The 27,887-nt window shown below is 43.3% G+C and overlaps 1 protein-coding gene across 8 annotated transcripts in view; it reads right to left on the reverse strand.

The window, feature by feature from the left end:
- DACH2 (dachshund family transcription factor 2) overlaps window positions 1-27,388 on the reverse strand; it is a 284,122-nt gene extending 256,734 nt beyond the window's left edge. For 4 of the 8 annotated variants that reach the window (XM_039331668.1, XM_039331694.1, XM_039331687.1 and 1 more), the window contains exon 1: window positions 26,499-27,384. In XM_039331668.1, coding sequence (XP_039187602.1) covers window positions 26,499-27,145 — 647 coding nt within the window. In that variant the 5' untranslated portion in view covers window positions 27,146-27,384. Of the gene's footprint in view, window positions 1-26,498 lie in introns of all 8 variants that reach the window. The other 4 variants (XM_039331679.1, XM_039331657.1, XM_039331709.1 and 1 more) reach the window with 3 other exon arrangements.
- Window positions 27,389-27,887: the final 499 nt, after the last annotated feature.

The following is a 27,887-nucleotide window of genomic DNA, read 5'->3' on the forward strand; positions in this document are numbered from 1 at the left end:
CAGCAATCTTATTGCTTCCTCTGTTCCTTAGCTATTGATCTTCCTTAGAAGACCTCAGCCTCTAAGTTGAAAGATACACCACCGTTTTCCTTTCCAGGGACTTTTTTTAAAATATATATATTCTCCCACTAGGATGTTCAAAATCAACACTGCTAGGAAAAAAATAGACAGGCAGTAATGACTTTGTTCAGGGGCTTCGAACTCCCAAGAGTCCAGTAGAAATTGGCAGAAGCCCATAAAAGACATAAGCACTCTAATGCTGTGGTGCAAATGGGAACTTGCTAACTGCAAGCTGAATAAACGCGGACAGTATGCTACCTTCTGCATTTCCGCAAAACACCACGCTACTATTCAAATGTACTTAAGCAAAAAAAAAAAAAAAAATTAATTGCCCCATCACCACAAATATTCTCAGGTAGGCATCGTTTATAAAAAGCTTGAGGTATCATCTTCAAGCGAGTAACAAAACTTTCTGGTCCAGTGTACAAAACTCCACTGCTCGCACCGGTTTTTCTCCACTTTTCAGATCTGCTACTTTTTGCTGAATGCTCTGTCAAGGTTCTGACAGGCTTCGCCCTCCGAAGGCATATTATCTAATAGCCTTTTAAATTACATTTGCTTAAAGGCAAGAGTTCAGCCACAAATAGAGTCTAAAACTATCCAAGAGATGCTTAATTACAACATGGTCCCTGAAGCCAAACATTGTGTATTTTGATAATAAAGTCAGCACTCTTTACGGAGGGGTAGCATCTCTGCCTTGCAAAGGAGAAAGCTCACCAGATCTGAGACAATAATGACATCACTTCACTAAATGAACTTCTCTGACTTGGCAATTAATTCTGTTTGCACACATTTCCTCAGACTACAAAATATATAAAATGGAGCTGGGATGGTATCCCAGCTTTCAAACCTCAAGGAACACATCATCTGCTAGCTTAACAGTCTAAAGCAGTGGTTCTCAACCTGTGGGTCGGGACCCCATTTGGAGTCAAACGACCATTTCACGGGGGTCGCCAAACAACGCAGTCCGCCATTTTTCCCCCCTTTTCCTTAGCTGTGCTACTCCCTTTTATTCTATTGGCTTTTGAAAGCCAATAGAATAGACTCTCTTGAATAGAGTCTAATTCTATTGGCTTTCAAAAGCCAATAGGAATTGTCCAGGCTGTCTCTGCCCTGCTGAGCCCGCCAAAAGTCCCATTCTGCAAACGGTGCTGCACCAGTTGAGTAGTCCTCGACTTACGACCGGTTGAGTAGTCCTCGACTTACGACCGGTTGGGGGTCGCGGCATTAAAAAGGTTGAGAACCACTGGTCTGAAGAGCCTAGCTTACTGGGTTCTTCTATTAGCTGCCTCTATTTACATTATTTTTTCTTCCGTTTCTCCTTTCTCCTTCTTTCCAAGAACACAGACTTTCAATCAATCAATCAATCAGACAGAGCTGGAAGGGACCTTGGAGGTCTTCTAGTCCAACTCCTTTGCTCAAGGAGGAGATCCTAAACCGTTTCAGATAAATGGCTGTCCAGTCTCTTAAAAACCTCCAGTTGATGAAGCGCTCACAACTTCCGAAGGCTTAGTGGAAGCGCCCACAACTTCCACTAAGCTCATTGTTCTCCTTAAAGTTTCTCCTTAATTCCAGAGACTGTAATTTATCCGCGAAGATGCTATCTAAAAACAGCATTGCATTCCCCAATTTTATTTGCAGATTGGGGGGGGGGTTTGAGAAGGGGAGAGACCCTTAAAAATGGCTAACGGTACCAAAAAAAAAATGCCGTTATCTGGAACTGCTCTGCCTGGAATGAAATATGCACGAAGCCAGATGCATTGCCAATAATAAAAAAAATTCCCCAAGGTGTTTTGTCACATGCTGGCTGGAAAGGAATGGGAATTGCAATCCCAACACATCTGGAGTCTGCCACATCTGGAGAAGGCTGGTGCTTAAGATGCTTTGATACCCGAAGCGCTGTGAAAAATTGGTGATGGGATAAATGACATGGCCCTGCCTTCCCAAACAAGGACAAGCAATGGAGCGTACAACCCCAGAGATTCAAATCTTTCTTCCAGTTCACTCCACCTGAGAGAACGTAAGAACCGAAGCCCGTCTCTGGGTAGGTAGGTAGGAAGAAATTCTTCCAGATGACTTCCCATTAAGTGACTCTGAAGAGCTCTTTCACAGCAGTCGGTTTTAACTAGAAAACCAAAACGTCGGTCTATAATATCTGCAGCTACCTCTGGAGCAGTACGGTGAGAAATAACTATGATTAATCCAAATCTAGGGGTGAGTCAATACCGCAACAGAGTAGGGCAGGATTTCCTGTCCAAAGGTGGCATGTTGAACATGGCGTTTCTAAGCTTCTTTGGTGGATTATGTGCCTTTTTTTAAAAATCCAAAGACTAGTGGAGAAGGTTTCATTCAAAGACAGTAAAGCAATAATAACTGCACAAGTAACAATCACAGGCTACTTTAAAAAAGAAAGGCAAAGCAACAGGAAGGCCTAATATAAAGACTGAACCACAGGTAGTACTTGAGTTACAACAGTTTGTTTAGTGACTGTTCGAAGTTACAACAGCACTGAAAAAAGTGACCAATTACTGTTCTTCACACTTACGACCGTAGCAGCATAGCCCTGGTCCTGTGGTCAACATTCAGACGCTTGGCAACTGACTCACATTTATGACCGATGCAGTGTCCCAAAGTCATCTGATCCCCTTTTTTCACCTCAATGGAGAAGCCAGGTCAATGGGGAAGCCAAATTCACTTAACAACGGCAGTCATTCACTTGAGAACTGTGGCAGGAAAGGTCATAAAATGGGGCAAAAGCCCCATTAATGATTCTATTCCACCATTTCTTTGAAATTAGCGTTAACCCTTGTCCCAGAGCGAGTTGTCCTGCAATGAGTTGGCCGTGGCGACCCCCAAAGAGGAGAGAAGGCATCTCCAGGCAAACGACTTGGAAATAAAATGGAACAAAAAAATAAATACTGTAAATCTAGATGGATGCAACTTTTAGAAGTCGACAGCAGCCCATCCATTTCGGTACGTATAATCCATGCTGCAAATCCTTTGGGAGCAAAGCAGAGAAGGATAGATAGATGATAGAAAGATAGGTAGGTAGGTAGGTAGGTAGGTAGGTAGGTAGGTAGGTAGGTAGATAGGTAGACAGACAGACAGACAGACAGACAGGAAGAAAGAGAAAGATAGAGATATAAAGATATATATAGATATATAAATATATGATAGATAGGTAGGTAGGTAGGTAGGTAGATAGATAGACAGGTGATAAATGATAGGTGATAAATACTATAGATAGATAGATAGATAGATAGATAGATAGATAGATAGATAGATAGATAGACAGACGATAAATGATAGATGATAAATACTATAGATAGATAGATAGATAGATAGATAGATAGATAGATAGATAGATAGACAGAAAGAAAGATAGGTGATAAATGATAAATTAGATAGATAGGTGATAAATGATAGATGATAAATACTAAAGATAGATAGATAGATAGATAGATAGATAGATAGATAGATAGATAGATAGATACAGAGATAGATAGATACAGAGATAGATATAAACAGATATGTGTGTTTGTGTGTGTTTGTGTGTATGGGTCTATATATATTTGCTATTGCTAGTCTTCATCTTAAAAAAAAAGAAAAGAAAAAAGAACTACCCCAAGGTCACCTGTCAATAACTGAACCCACCCTTTGTAAATCACAGCCCTACACAAATAAATGCCTCATCAGTAATTAAAACCAGGCCTTGCCGGCCTCCTGTTATCAGCTCATCAAATTCATTGCTCATCTAGAATAACAGATCCACATCTGCAGTCATTACAGCATGCCAGATAAATCAATCCTTTTCAATGATGCTTTGAGCCATCTCGGCTCCCTTTTAACCAGCCCGATATTTATTTCCCTCTGACACTTTTGACATTCTATTTACTGTAGGCAAATGGAACCGGGACAGCACTTTGTAATGGCTTCACCAAGTCCCATTGTGGGGCAGGTCTTTGAAGACGGATGGCTGCAATAAACATGGGGTTTTAAGGCGCAAAACATCAGAGCAACAGATCCCCTTACCCCTTTTACTCTTTGCAGCAAGGAAAAAGAAAGTTTATTTATGGGTGATTTCAAGCAGAGACCTCTTCTTCAGGATGGTCTGACAAAATACTTGCGTTTTAGATGTTAAAATGGCGAAACTGGGCTGCTATAACAGAAAGCAACCAGAACAAGGATAAAATCCTTCCCCCCCCCCCCAACGTAAAAAGGTGGCTGGTGATTTGGATGCAAAGATGCCCACTTCACATGAGATGTTCTGATTTTTGTTCGTTCTTGGGAACAATGTCTAACACAGTGGTTCTCAACCTTTTTAATGCCGCGACCCCCAACCGGTCATGAGTCGAGGACTACTCAACTGGTCGTAAGTCGAGGACTACTCAACTGGTGCAGCACTGTTTGCAGAATGGGACTTTTGGCGGGCTCAGCAGGGCAGAGACAGCCTGGACAATTCTATTCAAGAGAGTCTATTCTATTGGCTTTCAAAAGCCAATAGAATAAATGGAAGTAGCACAGCTAAGGAAAAGGGGGAAAAAATGGCGGACTGCGTTGTTTGGCGACCCCCGTGAAATGGTCGTTCGACCCCAAATGGGGTCCCGACCCACAGGTTGAGAACCACTGGTCTAACACCTGGCCCCCAAAAGCAATAAAAATTGAATTTCACACGGTCCCCATTAACAGATTTTGGATGCAAGCAACAAAAATTATCTTCCCAAGTCTAAGATCATCCAGACTGCAACACTTAGATGTATTTAATTACATCTATGTCACCTGTGTCAATTTATATCAACTGTGTAACATCATCATTACACAAATGATGCACTTTGCACACATGCTGCCATTACATAGTAGAGCATGTTAAACAGGGGTGAACAGACCTTGAGATTTAAGTAATGAATGTCCCTTTCCCCCCATTTATCTGGTAATGTAGGGTTTACTGTAATTTATGAAACTGTAAAGGAATTGCAGCCAAGTGTAGTAGCATGTGAAAGAATAGAATAGTAAAATTCAAGCCCTCTTCTTATGCAGATGTCTAAGAAATTATTCAGAGAGTGAATTCTGAAATAAAGCAACAGCATTCTTCAATAGAAGTTAGTCACTTCTGCTAGTCACTGGTTTCTTTGTAGGTCAACTTGCTAACATCTGCATTTTATAACGCACTGTTTGCATCTTAAAATGCAATTAAACCTGGGGGGTTAATACCAAATCTTACATGCATAAGGATCCACATTTTTTTTATGTGTGTCTTCTTTTCTTTTGCTTGTGAATTTGGTAATAAGGCCAGTCTCACAGTCAGAAAATTCCAAATTCTTTTCTCTTTTCTGGATAATAGCTTGCTAATAAGGTGAATCATGCAGTACACAGATTCGTATGTTTGTATATGAGATTTGTCTGAAGTCAACCAGAATCTAGGTGACTTACACAATTGACACAGAAAACACTATAGAAAAATCAATGTAATTAAAATAGTACAGTAAATCCAATCTCGTTTTCAATTAAATGCTCAAAACCAATATGCTGAAGTATAATGAACGCAGTCCATTGTTTATAACAATCCTTGAATATTTTCCAGAAGAAGCATACAGGTAGTTTTCAATTTACAAACATTGCTTTAGTGACCACTGGAAGTCACAACGGCACTGAAAAAAGGTGACCTATGACCGATTTTCACACTTAACATCCATTGCAACAGCCTCATGGTCACGTGATCAAAATCCAGACGTGCCAATGTGAACCCTTCCTCGTAAAAGCCAAAATTCCATGCCCTTAAGTTCTCCAGATCATCACACCAAGAAATATCCTTTACAGACACTCATTCCCCATGGGAGTTTACGCCTTTATTTTTCTAGAAAAAGTCGAGAACCAAAACATGTACATGTGTCGGCAAGCAACCTTTCAGCCTTGTTTGGCTTTCGATTAGCTGCTGACTTCAGGCACAAGGTGATTTAATTAGCTATTTCAATTAAGCGTCTACAGGATGCGTGCAGGAATAGGAAGTGCCAAGTGTTTTCTGCAACCAATGCAAGTGGGTTTTTACGGGTGGGGAATAAAAGCAACCGATATTAACTAACTAAAGAATCGGCTCTGAAATAACGAATGGTTATAAGTCAAGGATGTCTACCAGTATTGCTGGACTGCAAACCTCAATAGGACGAGCTATTGTTAACATTGAGAATTGCAGAGTTGTTTTTCAGCAGTATTGGAGGATCACAGCAGCCATAAGTTCCTCGCAAGTAGCAAATAGTTTTTAAAAGGAAATAAAACCCAATAGAATAGAATAGGATAGGAATGGATAGGATAGGATAGGATAGGATAGGATAGGACAGGAGAGGACAGGAATAGGAATAGGAATAGGAATAAGGAATAGGAATAGGAATAAGATAGGATAGGATAGGACAGGAATAGGGATAGGATAGGATAGGATAGGATAGGAAATATGGAATGGAATGGAGTAGAGTAGAGTAGAGTAGAGTAGAGTAGAGTAGAGTAGAGTAGAGTAGAGTAGAGTAGAGTAGAGTAGAATAGAATAGAATAGAATAGAATAGAATAGAATAAGGAACAGAGTAGGGTAGGGTAGGGTAGAACAGAACAGAACAGAACAGAACAGAATAGAATTCTTTATTGGCCAAGTGTGACTGGACACACAAGCAATTTTGTCTCCGGTACATAAAGTCTCAGTGTACATACAAGCCACAAGTGATAAATTAAGATCATAATCATCATAAAATACATTCATCATAATCATAAGCGAGAGCCATAGGATACTAAATAATCAATCAACATATATCTGGTGCTTCTGATCGTGTGCATGAGAATTAAGACCTAAAACACGCTGATTTCCTTGAACACAGCACACAGTACCTGGCTCCTGAGCACAGGTGCAGAGGTCGAAGTTATTCCTCACCAAAGCACTGGGGGTAAACAGTCGCAGTCAATGAAAGTAAATAACTTTCAAACCACTGAAGAATTACCCTGCTTCCTTTTTAATATATTTTTAATGTGGTTTCCATTTTAATTAGCTAAATAACATTTCAAAATACACAATTTATCTCAGCCTGCAACTTCGAGACCTTTGTAAGGGTTCCCTGCTGGAATTCGGCAAATAAATCACAGCTAATAAATAGGAACAATTGGTATGTCAGCAAGCCCTTCTCCGGGAAGGAAATGTCATTATTTGCAAGTTAAAATTTATTTCATCCTTTTATCTTCAGAACATTTTTAACAAGCACTGAGCTAACTGATGTGGGCTTTGGAGTTTCACCAATCTGTGGCTCAACGTTTCCGCTGCAAAAAAAAAACAGGGTAGGGTGGAACAGTTGTGATAGCCTCTCGTTAAAAACACCACAAAGATGCAGTAGAGGGAGGTAGTCCTTGAGTTACAACCACAACTGGAACCAGGATCTCTGCTGCTAAGCAAGGTGGCTCTTAAGTGAGTCATGCCTGAGTTTGCCACATGTTTGGCCATGATTAAGCAAATCACGGTTAAGGGAACCATGCAGTCATTAAAGCGAATCCAGTTTCCCCCATTGAGGACTACCTGGGATTTTGGTTTGGCCTCAACACAGCTCCGGAACTGTAACCCAGCCAACTCAGGTGATTGTAGCAGCACCGACAAAAAGACCTTGTTCGTGATGACTTCTGGGTTTAAGTCTTTCCTAACCCACCAAGCTGGCAACTTGGTTTTGATGACTCAGTCACACCAGCTTCCTTCAGACAGCCACTTGTCTGGAATGGCCTAGGCCTGGGCAGGGGTCCACAAGTCCTGGTCTGTGGACCAGCACAGGTCCACGACATGTCAGACACCGGGCTATGCAAACAAGTGAAGCCCCATCCGCGGGATGCAGGCAGCACGCAAAACCACGCCCCCTCCCATCCACAGAAAAACCTTCCTCCACGGATGCCTGAAAGGTTGGAGACCACTGTTCTAGGGTCTCCTGCTTCAGCAGGGGGCTGGACTGGAAGGCCTCTAAGGTCCCTTCCAATTCTGTTATTCTGTACTTGTTAGTTGCAGAGTCCTGTCTGACCCATCGCGACCCCATGGGCAACGTTCCTCCAGGCCTTCCTGTCCTCTAGCATCTTCTGGAGTCCATTTAAGCTCACACCTACTGCTTCACTGACTCCATCCAGCCACCTCATTCTCTGTCGTCCCCTTCTTCTATTGACCTCAATCTTTCCCAGCATTAGGCTCTTCTCCAGTGAGTCCTTCCTTCTCACTTCTACTCCTAAGCAAAAACTAAGAGCAGAGAGGGAGTAAGAGAGCAAGGCAGCTCTGCTGATTTGGAGAAGCGGAAAGGGCCTCTCCGTAGCAGCTCCCTATTCACGGAGACCAGCTGCTCTGGCGTCAGCCGGTGCATAGGCCACTGGACGGTTTGGGGACCATTCAAAAGCCAGCGGGTTCATTAAGATTATGATCCGAGTCATTTTCTACAGAGTTACAGGGCAATTTTGCTCTACACGATCAAGTAGCAAATAATCAAAGGCGGAGGAGGTGTTCGGTGGGACAGCTTTACAGGAACTCCTGCTTCTTCTTACCTAAGCAATTATCAGAAAATTACTGCTCTGGGGGCTAACCTACCCATCCTTTCATTAACGTTCACCCCCCCCCCCAGGCCCCATTGTCACAGCGTGAAGGGGAAGATTTCAGGACAAAGGTACACAAGCGAAGATTATCAAGTTAGAAGAGTGTGTGTGCATGTGTATATGTGTTTAATGGTCTAAGCAACGGGGATTCAGTACCTTATTCCAGATCTCATCCAGAGAGAAGGGGTGGGGGGGAATTAGCAATTTGTAGCTGACTTGGCAATTTACAGGTAATTCTCAACTTACGACAATAAGCAATAGAAAAAATTACCATTAAGAGATATGGCTACTAAGTGAGACCAGGTCTTGCCAATTTCCCTGCCAGCTTCCCCACTGCCTTTACTTGTCAAATTTAAGGTTGCAAATCCTCCCATTGCGAGGAGGAGGAGGAGGAGGAGGAGGAGGAGGAGGAGGAGGAGGAGGAGAAGAAGAAGAGGAGGAGGAGGAGGAAGAGGAAGAAGAGGAAGAGGAAGAAGAAGAAGAAGAAGAAGAAGAAGAAGAAGAAGAAGAAGAAGAAGAAGAGGAGGAGGAGGAGGAGGAGGAGGAGGAGGAGGAGGAAAAGGAGGAGGAAAAGGAGAAGAAGGAGGAGAAGGAGGAGGAGGAAGAGGAAGAGGGAGGAAGAGGAGGAGGAAGAAGAAGAAGAAGAAGAAGAAGAGGAGGAGGAGGAGGAGGAGGAGGAGGAGGAGGAGGAGGAGGAGGAGGAGGAGGAGGAGGATTTTTGTAAGGTCCTTGGTGATCTCTAAGCGGGGTTGTTTCTTTGCAGATGTTTCATTATCCAACTAAGTAACATCATCAGTGTTAGAAGGGAATGGGGTATGAGGAGTGGAGGAGAAATAGAATGAGGAGGAGGAGGAGGAGGAGGAGGAGGAGAAGAAGAAGAGGAGGAGGAGGAGGAAGAGGAAGAAGAGGAAGAGGAAGAAGAAGAAGAAGAAGAAGAAGAAGAAGAAGAAGAAGAAGAAGAAGAAGAAGAGGAGGAGGAGGAGGAGGAGGAGGAGGAGGAGGAGGAAAAGGAGGAGGAAAAGGAGAAGAAGGAGGAGAAGGAGGAGGAGGAAGAGGAAGAGGGAGGAAGAGGAGGAGGAAGAAGAAGAAGAAGAAGAAGAAGAGGAGGAGGAGGAGGAGGAGGAGGAGGAGGAGGAGGAGGAGGAGGAGGAGGAGGAGGAGGATTTTTGTAAGGTCCTTGGTGATCTCTAAGCGGGGTTGTTTCTTTGCAGATGTTTCATTATCCAACTAAGTAACATCATCAGTGTTAGAAGGGAATGGGGTATGAGGAGTGGAGGAGAAATAGAATGAGGAGGAGGAGGAGGAGGAGGAGGAGGAGGAGGAGGAGGAGGAGGAGGAGGAAGATTGTAAGGTCCTTGGTGCTCTCTGAACTTGTTTTCTTGCAAATGTTTTATTACCCAATTAAGGAACATCATCAATGGAGTTGCTCTCTGTTTATGTACCCTATCTGGCTGGTGAGGGAAAAAGCAAGTAGAGTGCCATGCCCTGCCTTCCTGGAGGAATGGTAGGAAATAAATAATGAAGTTAAGCCTGAGAACATCAGGCTATTCTAGAAAATGCACCCATTCTGGGGCCATCAATCTTTGCAAGAGCTGTAAACCACCTTGGGATCTTTCCTTCTCTGTGTCTTCTTCACGCTGAGCCTCTCCAGCTTTTTCCCTTCCACCTCAAAAGTCTTGGTTTCCGAACCCTTCACCAACCTTATTATCCTCCTCCTCCTCCTCTGATGCTTTCCCCATCAGGAAACACCTGTCTTACGAGCATCCCACTCCGTCTTTGAGTAAAAACTGCATACATACATACATACATACATACATACATACATACATACATACATAGAACACAGCCAAGCTCCCACCCAATCAGTTCATACCCCCACTGGCAGTTAAAAGGAAGAAACAGCTAAGTCCACACATTGCTCCTCGAAGCACGAAGCTGAAAGCACCAGCCTGAAGATGACGAATGGGACTTCGTTGAAACGTCACCAAGGCACTTCCAATTTTACGCGGGAGAAAACCCGAATAACCAAAGACCTACATACAAACATCCACAAAAACCTCAGAAAATATATATAGGTCTTTGGTTGTTCGGGTTTTCTCCCGCGTAAAATTGGAAGTGTCTTGGCGACATTTCGACGAAGTCCCATTCGTTATCTTCAGGTTGGTGTTCTCAGCTTCGTGCTTCGAGGAGCCGAGGTGGCACAGCAGTTAGAGTGCAGTACTGCAGGCCACTTTAGCTGACTGTGTTCAGCAGGTCAGCGGTTCAAATCTCACCGGCTCAAGGTGGACTCAGCCTTCCATCCTTCCGAGGTAGGTAAAATGAGGACCCAGATTGTTGGGGGCAATGTAAATATATATATACATTGCTTACTGGTGTACACCGCTTAGAGAGTGCTTGCACTTACAGCGGTATATAAGTCTCATAAATAAATAAATAAATTTTACGCGGGAGAAAACCCGAACAACCAAAGACCTACATACAAACACTCACGAAAACCTCAGAAAACATATATATATATATGTATGTATGTATGTATGTATGTATGTATGTATGTACGTACGTACGTATGATTGGGTAGGAGCTTGGCTGTGTTCTATATATATATGTATGTATGTATATGTATATATATGTATATATATATGTATATATATAAAACATAGCAACTTTTAAATCCTTCATCTCCCCCTACCCATTATCCTTCTGGTCCACTTCCTCCTCCTTCTCCCTATTCAAACTATCCTTTGACACAACATTCCTAATTAGATGATTAGTGTGTGGAAGGGCAAGAGATAAATCATTTGCATAATTTAATCATAAAGAGAAGTGAAAGACACTGCCTTCTCTGTTCGTTTGGACAATAATCTTTTCCAGCAAAGAGACAGGGTTGTTTGGGCAAGGGGGGGGGGGGAAGAGAAGGATAGTTTGGTGAAGAGAAGAGAGGAAAGAGAAGGCGAGATTCTAATGTGATTAAACAGTATTTCTGAAAAGCAAGCAACTGCATGCCCCATATTAACAGAGCTGGAGGCAAACGAAAGATTAATTTCAGAAGACAATCAATTTTATTCTACACGACTGTAATAAATAACAGCTCATCTGCAGACAGGCCATTAGGCGGCGGGTTGGGGACATGTGTCACTAAGTCTAAGTGACACAGGAGGGCAAAAATTCCAGCCAAAGAAAATGAGGAATTATCACGGCCACTCTCAGCTAGAAATCTGGAGAGGTCTGAGGGGATCAAACCAGGAATTGTGTTAAAAATATATTAGACAGACAGACAGACAGACAGATGTAGATGGATACATGTAGATGAATATACATCACACAGACACACAGATATAGATAGATACATAGATGGTGGTTGGTAGGTAGGTACGTAGGTAGATAGAGATAGATAGAGATATAGATTGATAGATAGATAGATAGATAGATAGATAGATAGATAGATAGATAGATAGATAGATAGATAGATATAACGAGCTAGCTAGATAGCTAAATAGAGATTGATAGCTAGATAGCTAGATAGCCAAATAGATGATAGATAGATAGATAGATAGATACATAGATAGATAGATAGATAGATACATAGATAGATAGATAGATAGATGATAGATAGATAGATAGATAGATAGATAGATAGATAGATAGATAGATAGATAGATAGATAGAGCCACGCTGGCCCAAGAATTCTAGGAGTTGACGTCCACAAATCATAAAAGAGCCAAGGTTCCCCTACCCCTGACTGGAGGGACAAAATATTGGTGGAACTTCAGAATTCACAGATCTTTACAAGAAGCTGGGAGAAAAATGGGAAAGAAAGTCTCTGCGGTTATCCAAAAAGAACTGACCACTACTGAGAACCAGAGAAGACTGCCCGTTCTACCCAACTGCAAACTTAGTTTGGGAGAAAACCAGAATGAGCTCTCTTGGAAAATACTACACTGGCCTGCACACCACAATGACAATTCTGTGTGGCCTAATGCCTGACATAGGTGCTGAGTTAGAGCTGAGGAGCTCCAGATTTACATCCAACCTCAGATGAAGAAGCTCAGTGTAGATCAGCCCACCAGGAAGACCAGATTAGGAAATTAACTTCCCAGGAAGACCAAAGCTGTTTTTATCGAGACGGGCTACCCTAAGAGAATCTTGCCAACTTTGACTGCGTGCCAGGTGAGTTAAGTAAGAAATTTATCACTTGCATTGTATAAAATCCCAACTTGTATTTCATCCCTCAACAGGGACAGATATCTTTTTAAGGAATAAGGATAATTCGAGATCACACTAATATTAAAAGAACCCAACGTAAATAATCTTCCAAAGAACAGCCAAGAGTTAGAGAGGGAAGCCTCACTCCATCACAGGTGTAACTGTTAATCCAACACACCTTTTACACAAACCAATAAACAGACCAATAGGAGAAATATATATATATATATATATATATATATATATATATATATATATATATACATATATATATATATATATATATATATATATATATATATATATATGTAGCACAGATGTTCATTTCTAATGCAATCTCCATTCAATTTCCTAAGTGCGGTCCCTCTGTGCAAACTAGCTTAGCATTATGTTTAGCTTGCAAATTCTTTTAATAAATAATGAATGCAATAAAACCAGTAGATCAATGGCAAGCTTGAGAAATCATAAAAGGGGATTGGAGGGGAGGGAGGGAGGGAGAGACAGAAAAACCTTTTGTGTTCAAGCTGTTGCCGATTAAAACAAGGGGAAGGAGGGAGGGAGGGGAAAAACTTTAATCCACGGGACCGATCAATATTACTCTTTTCCTTTTTAACCCAGCACATAAATAGCACATCGTCTCTAAATGCAGTTTAATGCTCTTGCTGAGAGCCTCCTCTCAAACAACCGATGCAACTGCTGCACCCAAAAGGAGCCATTGAAATCTTTCCGGAAAAACTTTTTGAAATGTTTTGCAAGCCGTGTGAAAATCCTGATGGGCGGGAGAGGAGGGGAGGATGGAGAGAAGGGAAGGGGAGGGGAGAAGGGGGAGAGGAGAGGGGAGGGGGGGAGGATGGAGAGAAGGGAAGGGAACGGAAGGGAAGGGGAGGAGAGAGGGAGAAGGGGGAGAGGGGAGGGGGAGAGTGGACAGAAGGGAAAGAAAGGGGAGGGGAGAGGGAGAGGGAGAAGGAGAAGGAGGAGTGGAGAGGGAGAAGGGGGAGAGGGGAGGATGGAGAGAAGGGGAGGGAAGAGGGAGGGGAGAGAGAAGGGGGAGGGGAGAGGGAGAAGGGGGAGAGGGGAGAGGGGAGGATGGAGAGAAGGGGAGGGGGAGGGGAGAGAGAAGGGGGAGGGGAGAGGGAGAAGGGGGAGAGGGGAGAGGGGAGGATGGAGAGAAGGGGAGGGAAGAGGGAGGGGAGAGAGAAGGGGGAGGGGAGAGGGAGAAGGGGGAGAGGGGAGAGGGGAGAGGGGAGGATGGAGAGAAGGGGAGGGGAGAGGGAGGGGAGAGAGAAGGGGGAGGGGAGAGGGAGAAGGGGGAGAGGGGAGGAGAGGGGAGGAGAGGAGAGAAAGTCCATTATAGACTAGTATAATTTGAGTTTCTCAAGAAGAGCTTTTAAAGATAAAACTAGAGATGCACAAAGCATCAAAAGAAGCAGAACAGAACAGTTAGAGTGCAGTACTACAGGCCACTTTAGCTGACTGTGTTCAACAGGTCAGCGGTTCAAATCTCACCGGCTCAGGGTTGACTCAGCCTTCCATCCTTCCGGGGTAGGTAAAATGAGGACCCAGATTGTTGGGGGCAATGTAAATATATATATACATTGCTTACTGGTGTACACCGCTTAGAGAGTGCTTGCACTTAAAGCGGTATATAAGTCTCATAAATAAATAAATAAATGCAATCATCTAACATTCATAGTGGACAATCAACCGAGAAGTCCATGTGGAAAAAGGACATGAAGCTACTTGTAGCTGTATCATGAACTACACATACTGGAATTTTGCAGAGTAAGCACTTTGGATCAATTTCGTGGATCAGGAAAGCAACTGAAATGTTTTTAAGATACACACGCGCGCGCACACACACACGTAGTTGTTAACCAGGACAACTAACAGAAGCCTCCATGTTAAATTACACAGGCATACATTCATCATGCTATCCGTTTTCAGGGTGAGCAAGGTTATGCGAAGGGCCCCCAAAAGTACAAAAATAGTAAACCAAAGAAATTAAAATCATGAAATAAGAAAAACAAATACAGCCCACCTGTGCTTTATCTGCATACACGCTGAGAATGATTGCAAATGCATTTTTAACCACAGAACGTCACGTATGCAGAACAAAAAAAAAAAATCTGTTTCGCATATTTCACTAAATCATGACGATGTCAAAATGATGAATGCAGTGGTTTCATTTTCTAAATGCAACCATTATGTATTTGTATCTTGATATATCATGCACATATGTCAGTTGCAACATTTGTATGACAACATCTTCACGCAGTTCTCATTATCTGCCCTTCATTCCCATTGCAAACGCCCAGATCAACCCACAGGAAATACTGTAAGGATCAGCCCTCTTAGAAAACTTCCAAGGATTGCAGAATGCTTCAGAATCCAAAGGTAGAGACACCAAGAAACAGTTCAACAAGGAATAAACATGCTTGCTTGTCAACCCCACCAGGCTGATCAGACCAGAAAATCAATTTCTAGCTTTTCAGCTTTAGAAAAGCTAAAAATTATCTTTATTGAGACAGGCTATAGTAAGAGAAACTTGCAAGTTATTTGTGCTTTACGCCACGTCCCCCTGAATTAAGTGACTTTAGAAGGTGTCTACCGGTGCTGCTTCAAAATTATCTCATTTCGAAGGACTTAAAAAATGTTTCAGCCCTTTTTTGCTTACCTAATAGTCCTTGATATTTCTGTCGATATTACTGACTACATCTAGAACAGATCTAGAATTCTAACTATCTGCTGGGGGAGACAACAGGAAAAGCTGGGGGAAAGAAGAAAAGCCATATCCTAAAGAGAATCAATGCCTGATTGATTCAAACTTGGGATGGCAGTATGCAAAATAAATATCTTGCCTTAAGATATTGGCAATAATAAATTGTGCTGGGGGGGGGGCGTCCTTGCTGCTCTCTGAGCTTGGTGGATTTCTTGTGGACGTTTCGTTACCCAAACTAGGTAACATCGTCAGTGCTAAGACTAGCACTAGACAAAGCACTGATGATGTTACCTAGTTGGGTAATGAAACGTCTGCAAGAAAGGACCAAGCTCAGAGAGGATCCACACAGTCGTCATCCTCCCTCTTTCTCCTCCTCCTCCTCCTCCTCCTCCTCCTCCACCACCACCACCACCACCACCACCACACAACTCTACTCCCTTCTAGCACTGAAGAAGTTGCATAGTTTGAGTAATGAAATGTCTGCAAGAAAGCATCAAGCTCAGAGAGCATCAATGACCACACAGTCGTTGTCATCCTCCTCCTCCTCCTCCTCCTCCTCCTCCACCACCACCACCACCGCCGCCGCCGCCGCCACCACCACACAAACTCTCTACTCCCTTCTAGCACTGAGGATGTTACCTAGTTGGGTAATGAAACGTCTGCAAGAAAGGACCAAGCTCAGAGAGGATCCACACAGTCGTCGTCCTCCTCCCTCTTCCTCCTCCTCCTCCTCCTCCTCCTCCTCCACCACCACCACCACCACCACCACACAAACTCTACTCCCTTCTAGCACTGAAGAAGTTGCATAGTTTGAGTAATGAAACGTCTGCAAGAAAGCATCAAGCTCAGAGAGCATCAATGACCACACAGTCGTTGTCATCCTCCTCCTCCTCCTCCACCACCACCACCACCATCATCACCACACAAACTCTCTACTCCCTTCTAACATTGATGATGTTACCTAGTTGTGTAACGAAACGTCTGCAAGAAAGCACAAGCTCAGAGAGGATCAAGGACCGCACAATCCTCCTCCTCTTCCTCCTCCTCCTCCTCCTCCTCCTCCTCCACCACCACCACCACCACCACCACCATCACCACACAAACTCTACTCCCTTCTAGCACTGATGATGTTACCTAGTTGGGTAATGAAATGTCTGCAAGAAAAGCACCAAGCTCAGAGACCACCAAGGACCCCTCATTTCAACCGTGAGTTTTTCCTTCATTGGCAAATTATGTCAAGAAGCAGAAAAAGGAGACCCACAGCCACGTGCTTGCTCTTCATAAGCAAATAACTGGTCAATATGAAGAACAATTAGGAATTATTCTCACACTGACCGAGCTGATCATTAACAAAACAGCAATTAGCTGCAGACCACCTCTTCTTCAAAGAATTCACCAGTCCAGACAGTTTATTGCCTTAATTCTCCACCTATACTGATGTCCCATTGAAAGTAGAGGATTGTTGAAATTTTGGGGCTTGTCATGTTTAACCTTTTTTCTAATAAATACTACCAACTATTGTATATATAAATAGTTGATAGATTAAACAACAGATGGCCCCCCTCCTACTCCCACCCTACCCATCTTTTAATTATCCACCTACAGTATATGTAGGCATTGTCTTTTTGTATTAACTTATTTATGGCTTTTAGCTTATATGGTTTTTGTCTTTTCTGACTGTACAGTCGCCCAAAGGTAAGATGGGTGGCCGATAAAATTGATAAATGAACAAACAAACAAATAAATGAGCAAGATCCCCAATTCTTTGAAGACCTACTTGATAATAAAACCTACTGAAGTCATCAGTTACTTACTTCCAGGAAGATTGTTCTGCTAGGTGTACCAATGAAAATTTAGGAGATAACCAGCCAAACATAAAATATTGCTATTCTCTCCTTGAATATTCAATTATCTTCCATTTAAGCCCTTGAAATCTCAAGGTTTTTTTCACTTTATTTGGCTCACTTCCCATCTCTTGCTATTGACAGAAATGGATGCCACAGTAAGTATCTTCATCAGGGCCACGTGGGGAGAAATATGCAGGGAGGCCATTAAAATATTGCTAATATTAATAAATGGAAGGTTATATGCTAAAGGGGACAAGGCATTTTGTTCCTAGTTCAATGTGCCTCTAACTTAAAACAATTTAAAAGGCAAAAAGGTTAACTTAAAATGATCCACTCCAGGAGTAGAAAAGTTTATCTGGAGGTGCCAGTCAACCATTTTGGGTCCGTGTCCCCAAGTGTTATTACGGTGTCTTCTTATTTTAGCAAATATGTGTATTTGATAGATTCAAAACACAAAGCAAAATAGAAACACTGAGTCCAGTTAAACTGATGTCTTCCCAAACAAGATATGCTTCTATTCCCACAATTAATTTTGCATTGTCTGAAATGACACATATAACCCATAACGCTCACTCTACCGTCTTTGGATGTTGGTTTATTTCTGGTGGAAAAGGGAAATGAAATACAGGTAGTCCTTGACTTACAACAGCTTGTTTAGTGACTGTTCAAAGTTACAACAGCAATGAAAAAAGCGACTTAGGACTGTTTTTCACACGACCGTTGCAGCGTCCCCAGGGTCAGGTGATCAAAATTCAAATGCTTGGCAACTGGTTCACATTTATGACGGCTGCATTGTCCCGGGGGTCACGCGATCCCTTTTTGCGACATCAGTGGGGGGGAGCCGGATTCACTTAACAACCAGGTTACTAACTTAGCAACTGCAGTGGTACACTTAACTGTGACAAGAAAGATTGTAAAACGGGTAAAACTCAATTAATAAATGTCTCACTTAGCAACATAAATCTGGGCTCAACTGTGGTTGGAAGCAACTACTTGTATTAACGTTGAGGAAATAGTTACGTTATTAAAAGGGTCTTGGGTTATATTTAGGTTTTTTTATATACTGATACAAATATATCGATATGTTCCATTGTGGTGGGATAATTAATCATTCAGAATAAAATTCCATGTTGAAGTTATATCCACTAACTCTGAAAGGTTTTAGGACTTTAATTTTCGCTTTTCAAAAAAAGCCTAATTTTGATTTTAGAGAAATAATTGCTTTTCTTCTTCCGCCCCCCAGAAAACCTGGAGAGAGAGAGAGAGAGAGAGAGACAGAGAGAGAAACACACACACACACACACACACAGGGAGGAAGGGAGGATATGGCTATTTTAAAAGCTTCAATCTTTCTGACATTGCCATGTGAGAACATTAATGCATCTGTCCCAATGAACCTTAACGTCCCCTAAATTTGAAAAGTCTTACTATATTTTTCTGAATTCCTCACTCTTCCTAAAAATATAATGTTGATTTTGGAGAAATAAAAATATTTTTCTCCCCACTCAGAAAACGTGAAGAGAGAAACTGGAAGAGAAAAAGTCAGAAAGGATAGGCTACTTTAAAAACTTCAATCTCTCTGACACTGCCAGGTACGAGAACATTAATGCATCTGTCACGATAACAAGCTAAGAATAACATCTAGACATCAAACCCAGCAAAGAATCCATCTGAGGTGATTCACTCGGATCTGTCTCATTGATTTATTAAATGCAGAGCCTCGCAGAGGCCCCGCATTGGCACAATTAATGCGAGATCAATTCAAATGAAAGAAAAAAGAAAAAGAAAGAAAGAAAACAGATAAATTGACACATAATTTACATGCAGTTGCACAAACAGGCTCATTGTTTTATTTCGCCTAGCTGGAACCCAATGAGTTTAAAAGTGCGCACACTCTGATCAAGTGGCGTTGAAGGCTCCTTCCACACACCCAGGCAGTGTTAAAGGAGAGCAAAACAGTTCCCAAACATCTTTGTGAATACCCATCAAGAATATCATCGTCCAAATGATTTGGCTTCAGCTCAAGGGGTAGAGCTGGAGTAGATTCAGGACAACAGGTAGGGGAGACGAGGAGTAAGCAAAGTATCGAGGAGTAAGCAAAGTATCGGTCTACCATGTTCAAATGTGTTACACAAATGCACAAATGTTTTGGGAAAAACTAAAATTCCTGGGTAATCAGGAACAGGGAGATAAAAATCACCGACTCCTTCACAATAGGTCTTGCTATAACGGAACTCACAAGAGAATTAACTATTCTTATGCACCCACACCCAAGTTCTCTAAAGTTCTAGAAAGTATTTCGCTGCCCGCAAAGATATTGCTAAGCCATACGTACCGCCCAATTCTGAAAGAAGTTTACACAACATCTCCAGAAATTCTGGAAGTCGTGCATTGGCACCAGTTTGTTTGCTTTCACATATCTTGGGGAATAGTCTTTCTGGTTGACTTTTCCCAGGTCTGTTATGTTGTTCAAAACCAGTCAATTCGTACTTTCTTTAAAAACTACAAATACAGGGAATCCTCGACTTACAACAGTCCAGTTAATGACTGTTCAAAGTTACAACGGCACCCCAAAAAAGTGACTTATCACCATTTTTCACACTTACGACCGCTGCAGCATTCCCACAGGGTCACATGATCAAATTTCGGAAGCTTGGCAACTGATTCATACTTATGACGGTCGCAGTGTCCCGGGATCACGTGATCCCCTTTTGCAACTTTCTGACAAGCAAAATCAATGGGGAAGCCAGATTCACTTCACAACTGGGTTAGTAACTTAACAAATGCAATGATTTATTTAACAACTCTGGCAAGAAAAGTCATAAAATGGGACAAACTCACTTAACAGATGTTTCACTTAGCAACATAAACGTTGGGGTCAATTGTGGTCGTAAATCAAGGACTAATTGTAAACCAATATGGCTTACTCAATATATGAATAAGTCAATGCCTTTTAAACAAGAGAGTATACTAGAGTTTGTCCTTCTTCAGCTGGATTACCTCTTACACTGTTATGGAAAGATATGTTGTGTATTTTATGACTAGCTCTTACATGCTTTTTGCTCACAATTAAAGGAAAACACAATTATACAATGCTTAACTGTTACTCTACTCATTCTGCAGACAAGGGATGAAAAGTGAAAGAAAGGGGTTGTTCAAAACCTACAAAAGAAGCAGCTGGATTAAGTCTAAAGTTAAACCCAAGATTTTCCAGCTCACACGTCTTGCCACCAAACTACACATCAGTAAGCAGAGCACTTCAAAATTCACACCCGTCTACAAGCTGGCAAGTTAATAAATATTTCTCTTTTTAAAAATATCAAGCGCATCTGTCAACTCATTGACTAACCACTCTGGACATGTCTGAATTCATGCGAACCACTTGACACATTCCCAAAATGGTGTTGTTTATGCGAAGATTATTGTGGGCATTCAAAACTGTGATGTGACAAAGACTGTAACTTTTGGATTGTCTGCTTTGAATGCAGCAACTGCAAGATTGATGGGATTCTCTTCCAAACAGATGCTACAAGCAGAAAGAATTATGTCACAAAAGCAAGGCCCAAATTCAGCATTGGGTTGGTGTTCTTGTTTTAAAACATGCACCGTTTTTAGGGAGGATAGATCACGTTTTAAATAAATCATTTTTTTAAAAATAAAATAAAAGTTTTACTAGCTCATTTATTAATTCCCTCTTTTTCCGAAGACCTCTTAAAACTTGCTTGAGATTCCTGATTTCCATAACTATGCATGCTTGACATCGTTCCGCAAATGTTTTGGTTCCAACCTCAGGATTTAAAGTAAGATTTTCTTAATGGCTTTGTCCTAAGCATTTATATTCAGAAGTCAAATTAATGGCCTTACCCTCCAGCTAAGCAAATATGGGTACATAAATGATTTTTAGGTATATGCCTAACATTATCCACAGAATCCTAAGTGATAAAAAGGCCAGAATTAATTCCTTGCCTGAATTTCCACAGCAATCTATAAAATAGGTGTATAAAGCTATTATTGACATTCCCACGTGAGTCATCAATGAACTCACATATATAATACTGAATAAGGAGATTTACTAAACCGGTCCCTCTACCCAAAACTAAAATACAATTTAAAAAAAGGCTATGATGGGAAAGAATTCAACAACAGAAACACATTCCCTCGTTCCACAAAACTTCAGACAACGGTTCAGATGAAAACTTCAGGACGCAAGCGGTGTTCTCAACTTAACAGAAACTACTATTGTTTAAAGATGTTGTGTACTATAAAAAAAACTTTCAGAAGCATGGCATTTTTAAAAAAAAACTTATGTGCTTCCAGAAGTAGAAGGGATGGTGATGGAGGAAGAGGAGAGGAAGGGGGGGCAGGAGGCAAAAAAGGAAGAAGAATGTAGATTGTAATGGTCAAATAACATTCAGGGGACCAACGCAAAGTCACATCCCAGCTGCACAAAGACATCCAAAGTCTCTTGACAATTTCACATGCCAGGTGCAGAAGCTGACTTACGGGTTACCATGTCAGAATGCACTGTTGAATTCAAAGTCATATACTTAAGATTAATTAAGAAATGTTGACATAAGAAAAAGAGAGGACCCAGACCTCTTATATTCATTCTCCTTTCATAGGTCTGCAACCCAGTTTCTATATGTTCTGTCCTGTTCCATGCTGCAATGTATAGGAACAGTTACAGCTGTCAATTACGGGAACACCCAAGATAAATATCGCACGGGCCTTTTTTTTTATTGTAATCAAAAGGACAGCTGTTTGTCATTTCCCAAAGAGAAAGTTATTTCACGTCCTTCATCACCAAAGCATGAAGTCAAAGAGAAAAAAGGGATCCAGAATTGTAGGATTGGATGGATGTGCTACAATTATTAACAGCATATTTAGAAGGAAGTCTCACTATATTAATGGGATTAATTTCCAAGGAGATTATACAGGATGACAAAACAAGGAACAGCCAAACCACGTCTTCCCTTACTTGCTTCTTTTAAAGCTTCCTGTTTTTTAATTAGACATCTCCTTGTTAAAAAATCTGCTCTGTTTCATGATTTCTGTCGATCTGGAGATTACCATGCAGTTGCTCCCCAATTAAAATTTCATACCATCTCCTGGCTGGATTTTATAAAGCTTCAAGAAGCAGTAAGTCTCTCTGCACACAATGCCGTAATATTTTACTAAATTAGTCTGCACAAAATACCAGTCAAGACTTTACTTAAGACTTCTGCAAAGTTTCATTGATTCTGCCTATTTTCCCAGACTGCCAAGTGGATCTAGCAAAACTCCTTTTAAGAGATGCCCCAAAGCTCGGGCACCAAGATTTGATTTTTATTTGATGTCATTGCCCTTGAACTAATATAACTCATGTCTCTCCAGATACAAGTGGCTTTAGGAAGTAGCCATCTCTGTTTCAATTTGGTTTAAATAATTAGGGGACGGAAGGGGCTTATTATACATTTTCTCCAACCCGCCCACATCATTTTAACTTGACATGGTTTAAAGACAGCAACTTCACAGAGCGAGCACAAGCTAAAGACATGATCGTCCTCTTTGAAATGAAGGAACCGCCTTAGCCATCTGTTCCCCATCTTATTTGAATACCAAGCGGCGAGAGACCTTAAAGTAGAAATTATTTTATCCTGCAAGAAGCCTAAATGCACCAGAAAAGCTAGTGTTTTTAAAAGGGAGAAATCAACACTGCACACAAGACACCAAAAAGTGAGAGTAAGTCTGTGGAGATTCTCCAGAGATCGTGGTTATCCCAAAGGTGCTTTTCCAAAGGCAACTGGACTTTCTTGGTTGTTGTTGTTTTTTTTCCCCTTTGAAAAGAAGCTTCTTTAGTTCTGAAGTTCAGTTCTGAAGAAGCTTCATAGATGGGAAGCGAAATGTTTTCAAACAAAAGAAAAAACGAAGTCCAGTTGCCTTTTGGAAAAAGCACCTTTGGGACAGTCAGGCTAAAACGCTACTTATACGCTACTCAAGACTTTGATTGACACATGTGGAGTAGAGGGAAAGAAATTTGTAGGAAGAATTTTTTTTTAGAATTTTAGAAATTTGTAGAATGGAATTATTTGGGGTTTCTAGCCCTCTAGAATTGGGGCATAGCCACTGGAAGTGATAATGCAGAGAGTGTAAATAAAATAAAGCAGGTTTTTATACAGGCAGCAAGTTCTAAGGGGGAACATGTACAACCCCCCCCCAAAAAAATAACCTTCAACTTGAGAGAAAAACTTCTATCAGATTTGCCAAGTAGTTGCCCTTCAGCTCAATCCAACTGCTTGGTGTGTTCCTTTTAAACTAAACAAAAATAAGAAAAGATAACAGAGTATAAAATGTTTTCAATAATAAACAATGATCTAATAATAAACAATGAGTAGAAGCGAAAGTCTGCAAGCTTTGTATTCATTCTAGGATCTCAGCAGGCACATTAACAAGACAATCAGCTTTGAGGAAGCTTAGTTTCTTAAAAATTAAGAAAGTTTGGTCATTTTGATCAGAATTGGGATTTTTTTTTCCCTCCCTAATCTTATTCCCACGGAAATCTTCCTCTGCTCTGAACGTTCTTGTATGCTTACAATATGGAGAAAACTTTTCTACATATTGTTTTACAGTCTGAGATAAAAGAACTATACTATTTGGAGAAACTGAGAGCCACTTTCTGACTCTTAAGTATTTCAATAACTCGGGAGACTGTAGGGCAAATACTACTTTTGAGAATATTCCTTTATGTTGCTTTACTAAGGAACAGTTCCTAAGTGGACATTCAGTTCTGCGCTTACACGACTCCTAATGTCTTCAAGTAATCTGCAAGGTGACATCCTCTTTGTGTATTGCAAAGTATAATTCCAAGAATTTAAGGAAATACGAAGTTTTAAAGTTTCATAACAAAGGGACTGGGGATAGTCTCACATACGTAAAATTCGAAGACCAAGCATAGTTTTGGTATCTTAATGAAAGAAGTGCAGATTTTCATTTGTATTAACAAACACAAAAAACAATTGTCAAAACCTTGAATTAATCTGATTATCTATGTATATATAAAAACATGTTTCCTTGGTTGTATTTTGACTGAGCAGACAGACTCACGTATCTCTCATATGAATATTGCAAAGATTTTTGCAATAAGGACATTAAACCAAATTATTTCCAATATTATTATATGATCATCTTTCTTTTAAGAAAATTTGCTCCAGGCTTTTTTCCCTGCTTTGTTTACATAATCTCATTCAACCACAACTCCCCTCTGGGGAACCAGCATGCAATAAAGGTTTGTCCCATTTCTGGGGTTTACAGGCAAGGACTGCAGAGAGCAGATGGTGGTCTGCATAAACCTTGCTTGGATCTTTTCCTTATGGAAGGATCTTCAAATTGCAACCCAGTCTGTCTTGCCACATGTGAACCCAGCAAAGATCTGAGGATCTTTGGATCTACCACTACTAAGATGTGACTATTTAAGATGTCCAGCACCCCTTTATCCCAGCATCCTGAAACTTAAAACTCAAGGAAAAACCAGCTTCTAAGCAGCTTCTATCCCAAAGAGATTTTTTCTATTAGAGCAGATACAATATGCAAAATTCAGAGAAAAGGGTTAAAGGAAATTGAAATGGTCCTCTTTTACTTCTTCAACTTATCCTTGTCGAGTCAGAAGAAGTTGTCTCTAGGTTAAACTGTTTTAAGACGTTCCTGTTAAATGCAACCTCGGAAGCTCTTTCTTCCAAATCGTTTCTCTATTCAATAGTCAACATTCCCTCCAAAGGGTGCATCTTTTAAAGAAGATTAAACTTCATATAACTCTGAACTGGATATGGAAACTGAAGTGGAATTCAACAGCGTCCTAATGAAAAAAAAAATTCTTCCTGTTCCAAAGGAGACCCTTGTTTTTCCCCAAGCCAAAATTAAGAGCACCCAGAAGCACCTTTTTTAAAAAAAAGTGGAACTTATTTTAAAGCATAATGTGCAACCTGGCCTTAAATCCCAAAGTCTGTGCCCACTCCCACTTGCTTGGGGGCAAGGGTGCAAAAGCCTTCTGTCCTGCAACACCCCTGAAATCAAATGCCTCCTATTTTAAAGCATGAGCTTAACTCCACATTGTCCGCATGGGGACTTAATAAGAGGCTGGCATCACTGTGGTCAAATCTCATGGTGTGTTCCTTGTTCCTTGACAACAGTAAAGTTGTTTTTGCAACTTAGCTCCCCATCTCAAAGAGCCTACTTCTTTTACGGCAGGATGGAGCCAATTCCCCAGAACCTTGCTTAAAAGTTGGACCATGGCACCCCCTCTCTCCTCCCCTCTCTCGACTCCCTCCCCTTTGCCTTCCAAAGGCCCCTCATTTTCAGCCCCAAAGTTTTGGGTTCAAATCTCAACAGTCCCAGACAAAGTCATTTGGAAAGACCCGGAATTCCTCCCAATATATATATATTTTTATCTGAATGAACACCCCCCCCCCAATTGAGGCAGGCAGGCAGGCAAGAGGGGTCAAAAGCTGTCCCCCACTCCTTAAGTTCCCCAATCCCCGTTTGCAAGTTGTCCCCACTATCCCAGACAGCAAACTCCCCCCCCCCAAAAAAAAGGTTTCTTCTCGGACTCGCTCCGGTTTCTTAAAAAAAAAAAAAAAAAAGGTCCCAGATGCCAGAGGAGGTAGAGATCCTGGCCTTCCCTCTCTCTCTTTCTTCCCTCCCTTCCTTCCTTCATTTGTTTACTATTATATTGTGTGCATCTCACTTTCTGAACGCAAAAGAGCCGCTAAGCTGGACTCCTTTTTAACCACAAGCCGGAGCGGGCGGTGGGGGAACCACAAAAGCCCCCGTTAAGAGACCCAGGCCACTAAGCGCGACCTCTCTCGCACCCCGCGCGCCCGTAACCCCGTTCACACGTTCCGAAGCGAATTCGCTCGCCAAGGCGGGGTTTCTCCCCCCCCCCTCTACTCCAGGCGTCCGAAAGGGATGCTTCCTCCCTCCCTTCTCTACTTCTTCCTTCCCCCCCGCCCCAAATGACCGGTCTTGTCTCCTTTGCCCTCACCCAACTCCCCCCCCCCAAACACACGCGCGCACACACACAGACACACACCGGGACCCGCGCTCACCTGGCGTTGGTGCAGTCGCCGTACAAAGTTTCGAAGTCCCGGCGGGTGATGAGCTTGCAGCGGTTGACGCCCGGCTGGATGGCGCCCAGCCCGCGCAGGATGCGCACTTGCTCCACGGTGCAGACCACGGGCGCGATGTCCAGCCGCTTCAGCTTGGTGTAGACGGTGTGCAGCCCGCCGACCAGGTGCTTGAGGAAGAGGTCGAAGACCTGCGGCAGGCAGATCAGCTCCTGCCCGTCCACCACGAAGGAGGCCACCTTCACCCCGTGCAGGTCGACCATCTTGCACTCGTTGCCCCCCGCCACCGGCAGCGAGGACGAGGCCCCGCCGGCTGCCCCCGCCGCCCCGCCGACGACGATGCCCGCGGGCGCCGCGCTGCAGGAGAGGAAGCCGTGGATGAGGCTGCCGCCGCCGCCGCCGCCGCCGCCGGCCAGCCGCGGGGACTCGGAGGGGCTGGAGGAATAAAGCGGGTCCACCGCCCGGAACAAGCCGGCCGAGCCCCCCGCGCTGCTCCCGCCGCCGCCGCTGCTGTTGTTGCTCCCGCCGCCGCCGCCCCCGGCGCTGCTGCTGCTGCTGCTGCTGCCTCCGCCGCCGCCGCCGCCGCCGCTGGAAGTTGCGGGAATGCTCGGGGGGGAAGAGACGGCCATGCTCTCTACTCCGCCCCGGCCGCCTGGCTCGGCGTCGCCGTCGGCAGCCGCATCCAACCCGGCCGGCTCCACTTTTTCCTCCAAACTGTTCGCGCTCCTCGAGGAAAGGAGGCGAAGGCAGCCGGCGAGCGCGGCCAGGCGGGGGAGGGACCCCGCCACGGACACGCCTCCTCCCCGGGCCGGGCCACGCCCCCTGGCCCGGGAAGCGGCGGCGGCTGCAGCAGCGCCCGCCCGCCCGCTGGTCAGTCCAGGCGCCGCCTCTCTCGCCCCGCCCCCCCCCCGCCCCGGGACCAAGCTGTCGAGGGCTTGTGGGAGGGGTCCGCCTTGGCCCCGCCCACCCGGGGGGCGCCGGTCCCAGCCCGAGGTGGAGCGGGGGGGGGGGTCGGAGGGAGTCGCGCTCTCCGTGCTGCGGGCGCCCGGTTGGCGGTCGAGCCGCCGGCCAAGTAGCTTAGGCAAGTGGGTGGGGCTGCTGGGGAAGGGCGCCAGGAGCCGCTGATGCCCTCCCCCGCCCTCGCTCTGCCTTCCCAGGGCTGGGCGTGCACGTGTCTCTGGGGTCGGACCGCCTGGCGTGGGAGCCCTTTGTGTGGGTGGGGGGGGGTGTAGGGGCAGCCCGCTTGCAAAAAGCTTGGAGGGTCGCCTGCGGGGGCCGCGGGGAGAGGAAGAGCTGGAGAGAAGCCGGCGGGGGACGCTTGCTTGCAAACTTGTGGAAAGGTGTTGGGACTTGGGTGTCTGTAAAGAGAGA

The sequence above is a fragment of the Crotalus tigris genome, unplaced genomic scaffold (genome assembly GCF_016545835.1).
Source record: "Crotalus tigris isolate CLP2741 ecotype Arizona unplaced genomic scaffold, ASM1654583v1 scf7180000017622.5263843, whole genome shotgun sequence".
NCBI lineage: Eukaryota > Metazoa > Chordata > Lepidosauria > Squamata > Viperidae > Crotalus > Crotalus tigris.